We start from the raw sequence: 20,206 nt of genomic DNA, 5'->3' as shown, positions 1-20,206 counted from the left end.
GGGCTTTCCACATTTTGCCACGAGTCTATACGAGGGATGTCCCCCCACCCCCATTTTCCAGGTCATGCAAAGGCATGCGCCATTATCTGCATGTTGCAGAAGCACATTCCAGACAGCACTCCCATCACAATGGCTGCAGTAGCCAGATAAAGAGCTGCAGTTTCCCCAGCCCAATGTACTGGAGCCAGAGAGTGCAGGGAAAATGTGATATCCTTGTACCAGAGCATGTGCTTCCCAGGCATAAGATGCTTGGATTCTGTGCAACAAATGATTAGCAGTACATTTCTTTTGCTATAAGCTGACTATCTGGAAAGGCCTAGGAATATATTAGCATAGGCAATATAGTTGTAAATATGTAAACAAATTACTTCTGTTTAAGAAGAACTGATGAGTGAAGTGCTCAAATAACACAGTCCAGACTTGGTCACCCAAGCATCTAGGAAGACAAAATCCTATTTTCTAAAACAGAGGTGTAGAACCTCTTTCAGCCCGAAGGTGACAGTCCATTTCAGAGAGGCTCTCAGGAACACATCCCTGTGGTGGACTGGGTCCAAAACAGGGTGGGACCCCAAATACCAGCATATTGGAGCTTTGAGCTCTTCCTGCCAGTAAAAGCCTTAGGAGGGGCATTCCAACCTTTTAGAAAGGGATGAAAAACTGCACAAAAAGTCAGGACATCACCAAATGAACGGTGGTTGCGGGGAGGGGGGAGGCTGTTTGGGGAACCCCATAGAGCTGGATTTGGCACTGGGCCTGAGATTCTGCACCCATTCTAAAAGAAAGCAACACCCAACATCACTCCCTTTTTGTCTGTCTGTCATGGCATGTCTTTACCTCAGCCTCTCTTCTTTTTAGAGCCAGAGCTGGAAGTGCAACAAGACAGTACACCATTGGTTACTTTTCTGAGAGGCTCAAAGGCAGAGGCCTGAGCAAGTCTTGTTGTCATCCTTGTGTGTCAGGCACAGGGTGTGGCTCCATTCAAACTGAAGTCATCAGTGCACCCAGACTATTTTTGAAAACCCACCACATATTATGCAGTGCTGTGTTTCAGAGAGGTGATGGAACTTAAGTCTGCTTTGACTTCCTGCCTGCTGATCTCTAGAAGAACTTTCCCCCTAAAGCCAGAGGACTGGTTGTGGTTACCTAGTGGTGAAGGAATGCCACTCTGCGCATGCTCACAGGGGCTCTGTTCTTCACATATTCTCATGGTGAGCACTGGTATTAAAACCATTCTCAGAACTGAACCCTGAGCTCTACGTTTGTGTCATCTCAGCAAGCATGACAGCTTAACATTAAGAGACTGCCTGAAGTCTCATGCTCTCCAAAGCACACGTGAATAGCTGATGCAGAACAATGAAAGACTACAGTGAACAGTTGCGCCACATCAGGGTTTGACTGAGCAAATGGTGAAAACGGCAGCTTATCCCTGTTTAGGAGACTAATATGCTAGTCAGGACTTTTTTTAGTGCTATGATGTAACATCTCTCCTGCTTTACTGTAAATGATTACAGGGCTTTGCACTCATTGCCTATAGAAATACAGTAATGTTTAGGACACCAAATTGACCACAATGTTAGCACATTAATTCAGAACATGTTTTGTAACTTTGTAGTCATGCACATTCACATAGTAAGTACCTATGACTTAATTATTCCAATTCTTAGATTTTTATCCAGCGTGGCCAAGTGGAAAGTTTTTGTTTCTTCTGTGTCTGAGAACAGTAGCTGCCCCACTTCTAATTACAAAAGATGCATGTTTTGCTGTCATGGGAACCTACTGGATTCTGCCTGTGACCTCACTGGTGATGAGTCACCTTTAAGAAAAAAAAGTGTCCATATCCACCATCATGTACTGTCTAAAAAGAAAAATACAAGGCAGCCTGTTCTATATCACACCATGTCTCACCAGCTCAAGAATATTTTACTTTTAAAAAATCTTTTCTTCATTGAATAGTTTGTGCTCCTCCTCTCCAGCACATTTCCATTTTTAAAAAGTTTATCTTCTACTAGAAGCTCTTGTGATCTAAGCTAGTCAATTTCACTAGCCTTGGACTAGACTTGTGGAAGAGAATGGAATTAAGAAAAAAATTACTCGCAGCAAGCTTCCCTTCCATTACATTTGTACAGGCTGACATTGTTGGATCAGGGGTAATGGCAGAGCTGCGATACGGTGGAATTTGCTCCCTTTCTCTCTGTAAATCATTGATTGCTAACAGGCTAGTAGATACATGGATGATAATATGGACTGAGATGTACAACATCTTGCTCATGAGCAAGATCATTTCCTCCCAACGAACCATTTCATATAAGATTTGCATTGATAGCACCAAGGATTCAGAGGGGGTGAGAAAGACATCATTTGGGTTTGTATGAACAATTAATGTTTTTTATTTGATTATTGTTTTTATTTTCTGAAATCTTTGTAAGGCATCTCAGTTGGCTATAAAAAATAAATAACATGTTGTAAGTCTTCTACTGCATATGTACCGCTTCAAATTCCATGGGTTGTGTCCAATGTGGGTCCTATTTTGAGCAGACCCATTTGAAATGAATGGTGCTTAGTCCTACCTAGAGCAAACCCACTGAAATGAATGGGACTAAATTAGTGAAGTCCCATTCATTTCAATGGGTCTACTGTAAGTAGGACTAACATTGAATGCAACTCCATGGCATTATTCACAGATGAAAAACTACTAACGGAGACATGGAGACAGAAGTTGTGAAATAAGGTAGATATTTAGCACACATCCCCTTACCAGAAAATGTTGTTTAAGAAGTTCTGCACTTTGAAAAAGCTGAATTTGCAGGAGACAAATTATATTTAGTCATAGGCTTTGAGGTAGAGGACTGCACCACATTTCACATGCTTAGTTACTAGCTGAATACAAGACTCCTTCATAAAAAGAGCACATGCATTGAATTCCTTCCATTTATAAGGGTATCTCTCTCCATCCCCCCACCCCAGTTTTTTACCAGTGACATGTCTGGCATATGAATAAGAAGCTGTACCATTAAGAAATAGGACTGTATATTCATACAAAGATTAAAGCCTCATGCAGAGAAACATAGATGCAAGCTCCAGGGTGTTTGAAGGGGGCAATGTTTTTTGTAACAACCTATTGTAAAGAGACAAATTTATCACTATATTAGGTTTCTTCTCTTAAAGACACTGTAAGAGAGAGTGTTAGGAAGCTCTTCTTGTGGGAAGCTGAGATCTGATGCAACTGCCAATAGAATTTCATCTAATCCTAGAAAATATTCTCCCCCAAAATTTACTGTAGTAAGTCCCCCTTCACTGGGTCTATTTTACATGTCCCACAGCAAAGTTTCACAGGATTTTAAATTACTGTGGGAAATTCCCACAGTAATAAAAACACTCCAGGGAGTGTTTTGTATTAAAGCCCAAATCAAGACCACGTGGGAGGCCAGAACCTAAGATATATATTAAATGCTCCAACTTACAAGTAGAGTGAATATGAGGAGTACTGTAGATAATCAGTTTGTCAGCTTTTACATTGTTTTCTTGAGTATCATGATACGTACAAACAAGCTGTCCCATTCAGTCTGATGGACGCATCACATCTACCCAAGTAATGCATGCACGTTTACTCCTGCTGGCTCCATTGAAGGGTCCATTGCAGTTGGCAGAGCTATCCGCAACAGAACTCCTGCATCCATAAGAAATCCTTGGATGGACATACCAACTAGTACTGGTATGAAAAGACCATCAACCCCCGTAACTTGTCAAAAATGTAGAGATGTAACAGATCAAAGTACAAGTTTGGAATTAATTGTAACAACTGGGAATCTTTAAACAAATGTACACAAATCATTGGTCTTTGTTCAGGAGGTTTTAATAAAGTTTGGCATTTTTTTTAAACCTCATACTGCACATTTAAATTTACGTCAACCTCAGATAAAAAATAAGTTCTTACAAAGCACATTTTTCCAGTGAATTTTTTTGCAGTAAAAATAGCTGCTACATATCTTTCTCCTAACTGCTGAATAGGAGTCAGAATTATTTCCAAAAATAGAATTCATATTTTAATCAGGATAATTCACTAGGGTGAGGGAATGGGAGGGGAAATGGTCAACTGAAAGAAAAATAATGATTATATATAAACTGGTTTTAAAAGAACATGCATAGAAGAAATATTCCATCAATAAATATATTTTAACCAATATTTACAATTTCAATTTCAGTTGGAGGAAAAGTCAAATTGAGCCTTTATGCCCTGGACTGTACTACTATCATCTGAAAAAAGTGCTCAGAGTGTGTCAGCCGTGGATCATACCTCCTTGCACAACAGAGGCACTGGCATGTGCCTGTGCTGTATATACTACCTTATAAACTCCCTGGCAAGACAACTGCATGTAGGTCTACTAAAAGTAAAGTCCCACTTTCAATGGGTCTTACTCTTAAAGGATTGCAGCCTTAGTACATTAAATGCTTCCAGAATGCTGTAGCTGCTGTTCCAAAATGAAACATTTACTTTCTCCCTATCACATACTTACATTAGCTTAAATTACAAGATACAATAACTATTAAATAGGAGCATTAAATTGCCAGAGTTGTATGAACATGCTTCCACACACATATATATACACACACATACACAAATATACTGACTTTTGAAATGGTATCATTTTCACCTCCTTGTGAGGAATCTCTGTCTTTGCTCCACCTGATTCTGAAGCTATACAACTTGTGTATGATAAAACACACACACACACTTTAAGAGAATGCCCATACCTAGCCTTTTCTCTTTTAAATCACACATGCCATGACATGTAACATTTTTGTGCCAGAAATTCCTGATGGCTATCAGCCTTTGGTATGGGTAACACCCTTAATTATATGGCAGTGTACATAATCAGAACCCTGAACCCTGGAGCACTTTCGTGTCTTCAGGTTACATCTGGGAACTGTGCTGACCTCACTCAATGCTGCTCTAAAGGATGGATACAGCAAGATCGGAAGCCAATGTGCCTGAAAGTAAGGCCATTTCTTTCCTTCAACTTCCTCCGATTACAAAATCACTTCAGTCCTGAGCAGTGCACCACTCCAAAACAGCCAGACGGTAAAACCAACGACTGATGCAGAAGGGCGCAATTCACAGTTCATGTGTTCTTGCATTCTTTGACAATATTACACAAGATCACAACGCTCAGTCCTCCGTGTCGGGCTGCACTCCTAGCATTGCATGAAGCTCCTCTGCCGTATAGCCCAACAGGTTCTGTAGGTCACACACAAAACGATATACGTAACGTTTCCCTGAAGTCTTGTGAATGATGTTCTTGTCGTAATAATAGCGCAGGCCACGGCTCAGCTTCTCATAGTTCATTTTGGGTTTGTTTTTCCTTCTGCCCCATCGTCGTGCAACCTTAAGCCAGGACAAAGAAAGTTATTTCATCTAGTTAAGTGCTGTTAAATAATGTATTTTAAGGATTTAGTAATGGAGTCATTTAGCTTACTCCAAATGCCATGAGCTTGAATCACTAGCAGTTGTATGAGTAAAGTTAACTGGGGCTGCCTAGGCACAAGAGTTAAAAAAAAAAATGCTTAGCCCTTACAAGATTAATGAACTGCTAAGGTAAGGGTAAAGGTTTCATCTCTGGTGTCTGAAATGTCGAGAAGGTTGCAAAAAAATTTTTTTTTGATAATGATGAAATTCAAGTGATGCTAAACCACAAGACTGCATCTGAAAGTAACTCTCTAAAAACGAAGTGTTTGTTCTGACGTATTTTTATAACTGACACATTTTTAATCATGAAGCAACCACTCTGTGCTAATGGAACTCCGAAGTCTTCAATGTTTTCTTGTTTTGGGTCAGAGTTGCATCTTAGTTTAGAATATCTTCAGAATGGACCTTGTTTTAACACATTTAAGAAATGTTAAAATACAAGCCAGGAAGTGCATGGAATTGTTTTTATATGCCTAGTTAATATGAGTGGTAAACACAGACTGCATAGTTACATATTTTAATATGAACTTAAGGTTGTAATATGTTACTGCACACATCAAGGGGCAGAGTACAGGCTTGAACATGATGTCTGAAGCCCCTCTGCCCTTCCTGGTAGCCTCATATAAAATAATAGGCACCAAACATTTTTATCCATGACAATTGAACTACTTACCTCATCTGGATCAGCAAGTTTGAACTCCCATCCATCTCCAGTCCAGCTAATGAACGACTGACAAGATTTGTCAGTTAGAAGTTCCAGAAGGAATTGCCACAGTTGTATAGGCCCACTACCTGTTAATAACAAGATAAAGTTGTTAAAAATCACAGACACACAATGTGCAAAAGTGACTAGCTCTTGGGATTTTAGTATGAAGGATTATTCATTTTAAAAGATCCTTGGCTAAAAGGTAAGCCTGATATCAGGAAAAAAATGGTGGTAGGCATTCCTTACAGCAGATCAAAATTCCCAATTCTAAAAGTCAGAGCAATGGCCTGAAAGAAGCTCTCTTTCCTTTCCAATCTGTTGGCTATGATTCACAGTACTGGAAGGTTCCATTTTGAAATCGATCCTAACTAAATGGAATTTCATCTGAAACTAGCATTTTATAAAGGAACTTTCACTGGGCAAGACAGAGTTGCCAAATTCTGACTTTATTTAGCTTTGATATACATAGAACGAGCTGTGACATGGTGGCTTTAATTAATCCTGGTTTTGGCAAGAACATAGTATTTACACTCCACCCTAGTTGGATGTGTACCAACTACGTCCAAGAAGGGCTTATGTTCATTGTAACTATTACCTAAATAGAAATGCAGACTCACAAGGCATTATGCAATCAGTGAAAGAAATGGGGGGAGGAGTCCCAAAGGCAAAAAGGGATACAAAAATATTATACTTGCCTGTAAACCCTGCTAGAATTGCTGCTGGTATTACTGGTTTCCCTTGCTCTACAGGGTCACTCCTTTCTTGAATGTAGTCTTTAAAGGACATTGTGGGTTTGTTCAGACACAAGGACTGGCTGCAGTCATCTTCAAAACTCTCATAAGACGGCACACGTTGAACATCCACTAAGGAGGATTGGCTGTTCCAAGACTGTAGCAAGGAATCTGAGCTCTCATAACTCTCTGTGCCACTGTCACTCGAATCATGCTCCCTAGGCTTACCTGAAACAGGGAAATGTCATAAATATAGGTTTAGTCAGGTTTTTAAAAATTAGTTCTATAGCTGAAATGAATTGGATTTTAAATATTCCTTTACATGTTACAAATACCCAGATTAGAACTGATGAGGCTGAGAATACAGACTCAAAATTCTACATCTGCCTCAGTTTTACAACTGAATTAGATTTTACTAATTAGTTTACAACAATCAGATCTTTTTTCTAACTTACAGCACATACGTTACTGGGGATTCAATTCAGAGGCGGTTAAGTCCTTCAGTTTAAGCCCGTTTTGTCCACTTATGGTAAGAATGGTAGCTTGAATCCAAGATTTTACTTAATAGATATATAGATCACTGGAAAGTTTCTGCTTTATAAATTGTCATATGACATTCACAGTCAAGTCACTGAAACCTTAACTAGAGAGTTGTCAGATTTTAAATATAGTAAAGTTATGGGTTCCCATGAGGCACTATAAATTCTCAGCTTAAAATAATGGTTTGTGGCTCAATAATGAGATGTGAGGTGAGTTGCTGAACTCAGAAACAAGACACCTCAGTAGTTTAATACATAATTCCTTGAGCACATGCATTGTTATATTAGGGACATTTAGATCTCATTCTTAACTATACTGTAGTTTAGTTATAAACTAATCAGGGTACATATGCATTCGTATAGGGAAATATGAATCTTACCAGAGTTATCCAACAGCACGTTCAGATTGTTTCCTGTGAAATCCTGATTCATGGAGCAGTAGTTCACACTGACTGATTCTAACTGTGCTTTAGGAAACTGAAATTCTTGTTTTAGGTTAACTAGATTCGGACCAACTGATGTCTGACATAAGTCACCCAGAAGGCTGGTTTTTGGATAGCTTAGAGTTTTCAGATAGCTGGGAGCTTGAGCACAATACTGTGCTTGCTCGATATTAATACCTGAAAAAACAAATGCACATTTGTTTTTGATTCAATCCATGTCACAGACCCTAGAACAGCACCCACTCTCAAGTAGAGCAAGACACGCATGGGCCTAAATTTTTTTAGCAGAACTCTATCTGCCGTATGCCCTGGGGTCAAAACCTAAAGATAATTAGTGGAGTAAATTCCATTGGTATCCATCTTCCCACCTGTTTTCTGCAGACTACCATAGCCCATATAACCAAACATTTTAATAATCTTTACACTTCCTTGAAAAAGCCAACCAGATGAAATACTGATGTAGTGTGGCACTATTTCTCGGTCTTGTAAATAACTGTGTTAAGGGTTACTGCCTTCTTATGAACCTCTATGATACCTACACTTCTCTCCAGTCATTCATTCAAGTTTCAAAGAATCTATTGGAGCTAATGTCTTGACTTAACCCACCACTAAATTAAAATACTAAAACCAAATACAGTCAGTGTTGGGGGTCTGCAACTGAAATATCAGATGTATCCAACACCAGGTTTAATTAAAATGAACTAAAAATCATTTAAAACTGCATTGCTAATTATTTTTACATTATTTCAACACACATGAATCAAAATTTGTTCAACTAAAAAAGGACCTATTTAGTTCCCTATGAATCCTGTGCCATGTGCAGAGTTGCCACACAGAGGGTAGTATCCAATTGTGCACTAGTGCCAATGAGACAGTGAGCTAGTGTAATCCAATGCTAGAGCAATGTATCTTGTACTTGCTAGGGCAATAGGCAAAAGCGGCAATTTATGCTAGTGCAAATTCATTAGTGCTAGGACTGGGGCACTGTGGGATGCTACCCAGTATGACAACATCTGATCGTTAGTGTAACATTAGATACATCCACAGTATAATCCTATGCATGTTTACTCAGGAGTCCTACTGAGTTCAATGTGATTTACTCCTAGGTAAATGTGTAGAAGATTGCAGCCCTAGTGTTTCAAATCTCAGCTTCCCGTTTTTAAAGTTTCTAGCATTCAGGGACTTGAAGAAGTGTTTTGAACCTTATCCATGCTTTCCCCTCCATCCACTTCCTGGCAGCAGTGGGGTGGGGGGTGGGGGCATTATCCAACAACCTCATTCATTAAAGTGGACTCAAAGAAACTGAACTGAAAGTAAATGGAATGTACAGGCACTTTCTGTAGATGACTTAATTTGTGGACACACAGTCATGGATATATTTTCTGCACCACACAGGTACAAAATTGGGATCCATTGACATCAAAAGGAAATTCAGTATCTCCAGCTGTCATTAACGAGTGTAATTCACCTAATTCAAAGACATTTACCTAATGTGTTGTTGTTGACCCAGTGTGGGGATGTGAGATGAGAATTTTCCATATACTGTTCCTGTGGCTTTTCTTCATTCCCTAAAAGCAGAACATACATTTTTATATACGATTGGACGAGGGACGTTATTTTTGTCTTAAATGCAACATTTAATGTGTCACATATTAGTCATAAAACATTTCCCCTAAATTCTGTTTTGTCCATGCTGGCAGAATTATGTGCCATAATTGTCACATAACTATGAGGCACAATCGAACCATAATTGTCACATAATTATGAGGCACAATCGAACCATGGTTAAGCAATTTTTAAGTCCCACTGATTTCATTCATCATTAATTTCATTAATTTCATTAAAATTAATGACAATTAAGAGTGCTTAACTTCTCGACTGTGCTCTTTATGAATATACATAGGTTTGGAATCCAGAGTTAGTCATACTTAGGAGTAGACCCTTTGAAATATTTTTGATTTCAAGTTGTCCCATAAATTTCAGAGAGTCTATTCTAACTAAGTTAGTCTATTCTAAGTTGGGGTCCAACCCATGGTTTCCTTTAAGAAAAGCAGATCAGAATTTTCATGATGTTGGTCTTATTTTCATAAAAGATACAGGAAGTGATTGTATCAAAACCAAAGACAGCCATAGCCCTGTGCCTTTGGGTAACACTTGCTTTTGAGATGCTGCAACAATTCTTTTCAAAATTTGTCACATTTTTAAAGGCTTGTGTATCATTTGGGTACAGCTCATTTACCTTTTAGCATCTGGTCTAGGTGTTCCCACAGTATATCACCCACATAATCAGGTGCCAGTTCCAAGAAGTGCTCCTTTCCCAGATGGCACAACTCTTGGCCATTCATGGCAAACCTCTCAAAGCTCACATTTGCCAAACTAAATTCATTGGTAGCCCAGAGAAGCCATTGACACACCTGATTCTGTGTCCATAACCATGGATCTGCCGGGAGAAAGACAAACAAATTAACAATAAGCCATAGCACACAGAAAATCTCATTTTGTCTACCGACCAACCAATTACTAAAATCTTGTTCATTGGAACAGGGAAAACCCCACTTACTGTTTGGAATGCCCAATCTGCGCTGTTCCTTTGTGAAGCCACTGAACGTTGCTTTTAAAGCCTGGCTCATCACAGCCTTACTACATGGAGTTAAGAGAGGCAATTCACAGCTGTTTGATTCTGAAAGGCAAAAGAGCTGCAATGTTATAGATAATGAGAGGCAAGGGAGAAAATGTACTTTTTCTATTGTAGGAAAAGCAAAGAATGGGAAAGGTTTGAGTTTCTTCTCTCTTTGTAAAGATTAAAGCCATACCGACAAGGCTATATAAGCTGGTCATATAAATTTTAGACCAAATGAATCCGTATGCTAAACTGCACATTTTACAGAAGTAGTCAGTGGTCTAACTTCCAAAGTGACAAGTCACATTTCAACACCAAAAAAGACTGAAAAGCAACCATGGCCAGAAGAAATTGCATAAACTTACTAACAGTTCCCAGTTCATTCTTTAGCTCTGAATTTCTTCAGGACAGGACTGCCAACATTACTCTTGATGATCTTAACTCAAACTTTCTGTGAGAAAAAGTTTGCCTTTGCTATATAGGATTTTAACTATATTAAAATCAAAAGATTTGTGTCCTGGTCCATTTCAAGCATGGGAGCAACAATGCATTCATGCTGCTCCTTCGCATAGCTTCCCTATTAATTTCAATAGGGTCAATCAACATGTCTATGCCTTTTTATTCCTCTACAGAGCAGCTTCTTCTACTGAAAAGAATAATGAGCCACATGCATACAAGAGAGCAGATGCCTATCTGACCACACTTATATTTGGATTGGGGGTGATGTCATGCTTAGGAGTAGTTTTTCAGCACACATCTACCAAGATAAAACACTGCTAAGTTGAACAGTAGTTGTACATGAGCAATGGCTTCGCTCTGACACTACTCCATTCACCAAGTATAAAAGGAGTTCCCTGCAGGTCATGTCCTCTCTAATGCCTCACGCAGGTGACTAGGGATTCCAACCTGTTCAGAATATCCAGTACAATTAACCACCATGACAGAACCGCTACATTTATAAAACCAGTATTTACCATAAGAAATAGAATCAAGGCCTGTTGGCACTTCCTGCACTGTCTGATCTTCATTTAATGAGGGGAAGTATCCCGTAAACAAAGAGTTCGCACTTTCAAAGTTATCAAATGCGGGTTGCCGCTGAAAAACAAGAAGGAAGCTCAGTGTAAGTATTTTATTATACCACAGCAACTTTAATATCTTGTGACAGAATATAATATCCTGAATTAAGACATAATTCCAAGTTAGCATAGGGGGGTGCCTTGCTTACATATCTGGAAAATCAGTGCAGCACACTCATATAAATCACTTCTCAGGTACCTTAACACTTACATTTTATATACATGAGTTATTTCTAGGTAATGTTTTCTTTTCCATGATACCAACTAACTATATACAAAGCACTGATGTTTCTCTTAGATTTCCTCGTTTACTAAACCTTCCAGCAGCACCTCAGATACAGATCTGGGAAATTAAAAAGCTTCTTCAGGTACAATAATCAAACATTTATGGCACAATCCTAAGTAGACAGGTGGCCGCCTCCGAACTCAAGAGGCGGCCGCCTATCCAAAGCAAGGCAGGAAAGGCACAGGGGGGATCGTTCCCTCCGCGCCTCTCCTGCCTTGCTATTTTTCAGTCATTTTCTAAGAGACCATGGTCATTTTGACACTCATGAATGAGACCTGAACATAGAAGGTGTGATGTTGAGATTCCATAGTTATTCACTTTCCTTTTTATCAAGTAAAGCTATTCACTGGAATAGTGTCAGGAAAAATTCACAGAAACCTCACATTGCACAGACACACTTCTAGTACAGATGTGCCTAATGGATATAAAAACCTAGCTGAGAAACAGAAGTTAGATATACATACAGACACTAAAGGATAACATAGCACTATTGCCTTTTGGGCAGTCATAGTAAAGGAAGCCTGAGAGAAAGAATTACATTCTACTTCTTGTTTTTCCCCCATTAAACAAACAAAACAATTCATTAAAATGTTCTCATTCACACCAAGAACATTTGTTTGTTGATGTATTAAGGATGCACTTGCAAGAACATTGAGTTTGACTTTCCACTGAAATTGTATTGCATCTCCTTTTTTGGACTTGTGCAATACCATACATGCCTACTCAAAAATAAGCCCCACTGGGCTCAATTGAACTTACTCCCAGGTAAGTGTGTACAGGATTACAGCTTTATCTCCTTTTTCTCATGGTGTAATATTAACCCATTTTATTTTCTGTATTTCAGGTTGTCAGGGCAGCAGCATCTCCAGAAACTTTGGTAGCAATTAATTCATTTTCTAGTGAGTTGCTACTGATTTCACCCTGTATTTCAAGACAGCTTGTCACAGAGTGAAGAAGCTGATGCAAAGTACAGTATTTCTCAGATATGTGCCTCTAACAGTCAGTTTTAGTACCAGATCCAAGTATTATTTAGTCAAGCAATTTCTTCCATAACAAAGAAACTGTTCATATAGACATTAGAAGTAAGGAAACTCAACATCAAGAACTCACTTGAGCAATTTCTTGTATAAACGAAATGATTAATAAGCCAGCTGTCTAGCCTTCTAGCAACATACATTCTTTCAATGTTAATAGATAAAAGATTTGAGTCATCACCAACACCTAGGGGAAAGGCCAAGCACTTTCAACATAATCTGGAAACTCCTGTGTTTTGTGTAAATAAATGACCCTTACACTGAGTCACTGGGAAAAATGTAGCCTTATAAGAATGAGTAAAAGGCATGCTGTACTTCAAACATTTTTCTGCATTTTTAAAAGATGAAACTAAACAGTACAGTGAGCATATTTAAAGCCTACATGGATTAAAGCCCACTGTTCACGTGAGCAATAAAATTTTCTATGCCACAGTTCCTACAGAATAGTAGAAAATAGCACTCATTCACAAATCCTGAAGGACTGGGAACAGTTCTACAATGGTGGAGCTGTGCCCTGAAGGCTGATATGAGTCAACCATTATGCCTCTAATATGCTTTGTGACTGGCCAGGCCTGCCAGCAAAGAACACAACCCAGGTTTAATAAACATCTATTACAAGGTTTACACTTAGATTATTTGGTTGTTTAACTTAGTGGAAATACAACCTCTTCACAGCTTATTAACAAATGAAGACACAAGTAGATTAATTTCTGTATGATATTCTGTCAGTGATTCCCTGAATATTTTGAAGTTCAAGTAGTATAAACAAAACAGCATTCAAAATGATTGAGATTTTGAAGACAATATATTATCAGTAGTGGTGTTTTTGAGAGAGAGATTACATCAAGATGTCAAAGCAAACAAAAACATAGATAAGGTTGAAAGGTGCAACTATATGACAATGTTTTGTGAAAAAAAAAGGATTAACTGCACATAAAAGTGTGATTTGATGCTCTCACAATAAACTAACTTTGGCTATATATCAACAGTGCCTTTACTTTATCCACTTCTCTTATTAAGATAACCAGCCAGAATTTGGCTTTCAATTTGCAGTAAATGAAAAACATATTTCTCGTAACTATGATATTCTCTTTTCTTAAATTATACCTTAAAAACTGTACTATAAACTTATGTGTAATTCTAGGTCTAGTGAATTCATTAGATCAACAGCCTTCATTGCACTGTTAATGAAAATATTAGTTATTAGTTGGAATAGGTTTTCAAGCATGTACTGTCTTCACCATATACAATTAACAGAGTCATACTAATACATGCAATAGATATGCCCAGTGCAGGGATTATACTACTTGTTATTGAAAGTGTCTGTTTTTTGTGTGTTTTTTACAACTCACCTTGAGCAGCCCTCTGTACATGTTGCATACAGGTGCTACCTGATCCATGTTCTTGATTCCAAAGTCACTCATCTAAAAATGGAAACACAATACATAAGAACTATTTGGTGACTGAAACAGTAAGAAACAGCTCAGTTTATACCCCAAAATTTCAACTGTTATAGAATACAAAGAGATCATACATGTCACCAAGTTCCTTCATTCAGAAGAGGCAACATGGAGTAAGGCAAAACTAGATCTTTCATTTGCAGTAAATTACAGCCACACTACCATTAAGCTGAAGGGCCAGGATCTAACGAACTACGCAACTAGTTCTCAAACAGCACCTCATCCCATGGAAGCTCTTTCAAAAGTGAGGGCAATTTTCACAAGATGTTTATGATATGGCTTGTGGGGAAGAGTCTGCCAAAGTCCAAAATTCCACTGGGCCTACCCAAGGCCTTGGGCACATCAAAAGTTGTTCTTTGAATCCTGGCCAAGTATTTTCAGTATCTTTTTTACCTGGGGCCTTCAAGTCAGTACATACAGCTTGACTACCTTAATTTGCAGTATAAAGTTATTCTAGCAAGAACCATAGGAATTTTTTTTAAAAAAAGTAGACAAAATGTCCACCTACAATTGTGTGCAGCCTGACTAAAGTGTCCACCTAGATAAAATACTTGGTATTGAACTCCTGACTACCAGTCACCAAGATAGCATCTTGCCAAGTACACTGTTTATGTTGAGGTTACCCAGTTTATAATTTATAACTAGAATATGAAGGAGAGATGCATTGTGGGTTAGTGTCTAGAGCTGCGTATGGCACTAGGAAACCCAGGTTCAAATCCCCACTCAGCCATGAAACACACTGGATGGCCTTGGGCAAGTCAACAGTATCTCAACCTGGCCTATCTCACAGGATTATTGTGATAACAATATTCCATTTTTCTTCATTTTGTATCTACTGTCCAAGTAGATACAAAAATTTCTGTGCGCGTGAAATTTAATTTCTGTCAACCAACTGGATTGGCTGAAATACGCATTTTCAAATGGAAAGAAAGTAATTGAAAGTGATATTACTTTCTAAAATTGATATTCACCATCATCATGGACAGTTGAATATTTAAGTATGCACAGTCTTAAAGTTTTTTCAGTATTCCCTTAACAGCAAGTGAAATTGTCCTACTGCCTAGATTAAGATCAAATTGCGTGCGTGAGTGTGTGATTGAATACTATTGTCTTTACTAAGCAGTCCTTATTCTATTTTTGTTTACACTTTTGTGCACATTATAATAAGCCCATATAAGAAGCATGTTGCTTGGAATATAATATTGACAGGGCATCCTAAAGCATGAAATTGTTCTATAGACTAATGACACAACTAACACACTCATTAGTTAGTAAAATCTCCCTGTAATGGAATTTATTTCCATAAAAGAGTACTTAGGACACTCTTCCTAATCACAATCCTTTGTTTTAAAAACTTGCTTTAGGACCGAGATGTTTTATCAGACCTGGGTCCAGTTTTTTGTGAGCCTTAAGTAAAATACATTCAGTGGTTCCCTATGTTTGCCTACTCCACCCTTACTTGCTCCAATAACCCCATCAGACCCACACATCCTACAGGGCTGGGATGAGGTAACCAACCAAAGCCCTAGGCAATTCTCATTAGCCTCCATCAATTCTGACCCAGAGTGAGGGAACATCCCCACTGTCCGTGGCCAGCTTACTCATATTTAGTAAGACCAGCAACCCATGTTGAAGGCCCACTCTTAGGCAGTCCCCCCGCCCCCGCTTTCTGGCTGGGTCTACAGAGAATGTGGACTCTCCAAATCCTTAGTTTTCTCATGCTTAGCACCACTGATTGCCTTTTTGGACTAGATATACATTTTACTACTGTTATAGCCACTTTTAAAGGATAGTATTTAAAGAGAATAAGAACAGATTCCATTAGAGAAGGGGGAAATGATACATAATAGTGCCAGGAGAGGTATAATGTGAGGTTTCCTGACTAATTCCCTTAAAACTATACTTGATGGAACTGTGTGTGATAAGACAAGTACATTTACTCAGTTTGGGAGGCTCCAAGAGGCAGCTATAAAGCAGGCTTATGGGGTATTGTTCAGTTTGTTACAGTAACAGAGTCCCAAAGAACACAAATGTTTTATCGTAATTCTTTGGCACAACGTTGGTGTAACCCTTATCTTCTGCTTTGGTATCAGTTTTCGGGAACGCATCAAGAAATGTGTATCCATTTGATGGTATTATTTCTAAAGAAAGCCTTAGTTAGCAGCTATCAAACAAACTGTTTATTTTAACATAGTTATTCACAAGAGCCCCCACCAGGTATAAAAAGGTAAGGAGATAACCTAGTTTTTTCCTCTTATGTCTTGGTATGGCTGATCCTTTAAACTCCCTGACAATAAGATTAGATTTATTTATTTTTTAGCTTTGTGTCACTGTTAATTGTACAATCATATAGAAACCTGACTGAAAATACAGAACAGAACCAAATTAAAGAACATTTTAAAAGGTCAAATTTATTTACTGTACAATTCAAATATGAAAGACAGTTGTGTGGAATATTTTATCTACTATAATGGATGAACATCTGGCTTGTGTGTGTTTTCAGGCACGTCTCTGGCAATTTTTTTTATCCTAGTCCTAAAATCCTATTGTTATTTTTCTACTAACCATTGACACCATTTTTAAAAGAGCAAATTTCAACAGGTAATGCTTTCTAAGACTGAAGAGAAGCCATTTTTCAGTTTTGTTTGGCTTCAAAAGTTTAGGGTAGGATTTAGCTTTCTGAGTTTCAGCAGCTAGTCATAGCTGCAATTTATATTAAAACTGGATATTAACAACCTATGTCTTCAGAGCTGAGTGGGTTCCTTTAAATAATCTCTGAATATATATCTTCTGTAAAATAATGCAGAAAACAAAGAGCCCTTGATGCAATAATTAGCTGACATAAAATCTTCCAGTAAGATTTTTAAAAAGCACTAATGCCTAAGCAATGATTTTTCTAAGTTTATCAACTCATTTTGCAGAAACCGTTTCAGAAACGCACACACTTGCCAAGACAGTGTAGAGTCCCAGGAAGGCCATCTGTAAAACATTATGCTAGATTAGAGCATGGAAATCTTTTAGATATATGAATACCTGCTGCTGACTATGTAAAAACAAAATTTTGAGTGTGAGGGGGAGAGTTTAATAGTTTTTCACTTGTTATATATTGGCAATCCCCTCTAGCAAGTGACAGTGAAAAATAAGGCTTCCAAGTATGTATTATTCCTCTTTCAGTAGTATTAATACCAGTGGTATTAAAGATATTTATTTCACATTAGAAGAGGTTCTGCCATTTCCATGGAGAATGCTTAACTGGCTCTTTTAATTATGGAGGTGTTGGCCTCAGAAGACTGGATAAAAAGAAAGGGTACTGTAGTACCTTAAAGACTAACAAATTTATTATGACATAACATTTCATGAATAAGACTGGGCCTCACTCCTTTACTAAAGTGGAGAACACCTTAAAACTCATTTATGTGTAGGTGATTTCAAGCAGGATTAAGTATTCATCGCTTGTAACTTCTGGTTAACTTCCATAGCTATAAAAAGGCATTTGTGTGAACATTTAGCTACTGTCGGATATGACTCTCATAATAGATAATAATTAGAGAGACCAAAAGAAGGTTAAATATTTGAAATCCTAACTATTAGATCACCAGACTTTTGATCACCTAGTCCGTTCCAGTGTAGTACTACTCAAGTTAATTTCTAACAAGCCAGTTTAAAACCTAATCAATAATGATGCAATGTTAGTGTGAATATGCAACACAGCAGTTTGAAAGCAAACAAGTTGTTCACCCACACAAAAGGCTCACAATATATGCGATAAGCCATATTTTTTTGATTTTTTAAAAAAATCTTACAGAGTTGCTCAACAGTTCCCTCTCACTTCCGTCACATCCAAAGAAACATTTATAAGTACCTTTAGCACATGGATAAATAGTACCACAAGATTAATTTCTATAGGAAGCGTTTAATTAAAGCTGACAATGCCAGAAAAGCCTTCCATATAGGACACTTTTATGAGAAGAGGAACACATATTGATTGAACTACTGATATACTGTAATTAAAACATTTCCAGAAACCCCAGTAGCCTGAATTAGGCCTTTTAAGTATTTATCAGATTGGCAAGAAAAACCACACTGGAAAGTGTTAAACACTTATCACCATCTTCTATGCCCATCTAATCTTTCTTTCACTCACATAGAAAATCAAGATAACATCTAGAAATAGGAACTGAAACATCCTAGTTCCCTTCCAAGGCCCCTATTCAAAGATCTTAAAAGAAAATAAATAAGTCCCCAGAGTATTTTTTTAGAAGATTGTATTTATCAAAGCAGGAGAAAAGGGTAAAAACAATTCCTAGAAAGGGGGGGGGGAATCCCTGCTTTTGATTCCGATGCAGTTACCCTGCCCCGCCCGAGTTTTTAAGGCAGCATCGCTAGTCGAAATCCCAGGAGCCCATCTCCGAACGGGCTCCAACAATCGCTTCCGGGGAAGCCGCGAGACCTGTTACTCCCTAGCCTGGCAAACAAGCGCCGGCTTCCTCGCCCAGCAAGGGAGGCAGCACGTATTCACACGACAAGAGCCAACATTTCGAGACACACACACACACACACCCCCAACACACACACAAAACAACTCTCTGCGTGGGCGTGTGCGCGGGATCAGAAGACCCACCACTGGGCTGCCCAGATGTTGCCAAGCGGCGGGGGAGAGCCCAAGGCCCACTTACTTTCGGAGGATGACAAATGTGGATCAACCCCCGGCCAGAACGCCCGGATCAATGGCACGCGAGAAAGCCCCAGGACCGGGGCAGCGCCGTGTGCGCGTGTGCCCGTCCGCCGCCCGCGCTTCAAGCGTCCCTCAATTCCTTCCGCCACCTGCCCAGTCGCGGGCGCCGGTCACCTCGCAAGCCTGCCGAAAGGAAAGGCGCCCCCGCAGCGCCGGTCCCGAGCCGAGTCCGCTCCCCTCTCCTGCAGCGCCCCGCGCCGCGCCTCCGCCCGCCGCGGCAGCCCGGGCAGGCGGCCTCCTCCCCTGCGCCCAGGTCCCTCCCTCACCTGGGCGCCGTCGAGCTCCAATCCCAAGAGGCGCTCGGGAACCGCCGCCCGAGCCCAGACGCCAGAGGCTGCCTCCGTCCGCCGCCCTTCGGCCCCGCAGAATATCCTTGCGCGTCCAGCGGAGACACACGCGCCGACCACCCGGCGCGGCGATGCCCAGCACGGCTCCTGAGGCGGGCGAGAGGCTCGCCGCCGGCGCAGCAGCAGGAGGGGGCGGCTGGCGCGAACTCCCGGGCGCGCGGCGGGGACGTGCTGGCGTCGGAGCCCGCGGCAGCCTCGCCGCGCTGCTGGTGGCCCTGGAGCGACTGCGCCGCGCCTGCCCGCGGTGGGCGCGCCTGGCTCTTGGCGGGGCGGGGGAGGGCCGGGGGAGGCGGAGCTTGCCCCCGCCAGGCCCGGCCCAGCCGGGCCTCCGCCCCCCGCCCCCGGAGCCGGAAGAGCTGCCCGTCGAAGCGGCGGCAGCCTAGTCCTGTCCTTCCGGACCGACCCAGGCGAGGAGCCTCTCCTGGCAAGCCGTGGGCGCTGTGTGAGCGCGCGGAGCCCGTGAGGGCCTCTCCGGCCTTCCCAGAACAAGCCACGCGCCAAGGCTTGCCTGAGCCGCGTCGGAGTATCTCACTTCTCGCGCGTGTGTGTATGCGTGTGTGTGTGTGTGTATATGTAGGTGAAGGTGTGCATGTATGTGTATATATGTATCTACATATATATGAGTACATGTGTGTATGTATATGTCTATTTATGCATATATGTATGTTCATATATGTATATAGAAATATGAATGTGTATGCGTGTGTGTATATGCCTGCATATGTCTGCATATATATGCGTGTGTATATATAATGTTTAGAGTGT

At 40.1% G+C, this 20,206-nt stretch overlaps 1 protein-coding gene across 2 annotated transcripts; it reads right to left on the bottom strand.

Moving 5' to 3' along the window:
* Nucleotides 1-2,366: 2,366 nt before the first annotated feature.
* ETS2 (ETS proto-oncogene 2, transcription factor) lies at nt 2,367-19,669 on the bottom strand. 2 transcript variants are annotated; one of them, XM_084843744.1, is made up of 10 exons: nt 19,036-19,669; nt 14,252-14,323; nt 11,478-11,598; nt 10,444-10,563; nt 10,123-10,323; nt 9,371-9,451; nt 7,821-8,060; nt 6,866-7,129; nt 6,138-6,256; nt 2,367-5,383 (listed from the first exon to the last, which is right to left on the bottom strand). In XM_084843744.1, the coding sequence occupies exons 2-10, from the start codon at nt 14,321-14,323 to the stop codon at nt 5,168-5,170; spliced, it is 1,434 nt and encodes a 477-aa protein (XP_084699870.1). In that variant the 5' UTR covers nt 19,036-19,669; the 3' UTR covers nt 2,367-5,167. The 2 variants fall into 2 exon arrangements, with proteins under 2 accessions (XP_084699870.1, XP_084699869.1); XM_084843743.1 differs by having other exon boundaries at nt 19,361-19,669.
* Nucleotides 19,670-20,206: the final 537 nt, after the last annotated feature.

This window comes from Heloderma suspectum, chromosome 3 (genome assembly GCF_057233095.1).
Source record: "Heloderma suspectum isolate Gila_16-S chromosome 3, 16-S_ref, whole genome shotgun sequence".
In the NCBI taxonomy this organism is placed as follows: Eukaryota; Metazoa; Chordata; class Lepidosauria; order Squamata; family Helodermatidae; genus Heloderma; species Heloderma suspectum.
The sequence above is the reverse complement of the archived record's forward strand: the minus strand, read 5'-3'. Positions and strand labels throughout refer to the sequence as shown.

Excerpts from the sequence above, each read along its gene's own strand:
- ETS2 (XM_084843744.1), bottom strand. The coding sequence starts at position 14,323 with ATGAGTGACTTTGGAATCAAGAACATGGATCAGGTAGCACCTGTATGC. Across the intron at positions 10,564-11,477 it reads CCTTGATTCTATTTCTTATG|AATCAAACAGCTGTGAATTG; the intron begins GTAAATACTGGT and ends TTTGCCTTTCAG. Across the intron at positions 7,130-7,820 it reads CGTGCTGTTGGATAACTCTG|GTAAGCCTAGGGAGCATGAT; the intron begins GTAAGATTCATA and ends TCCCTGTTTCAG.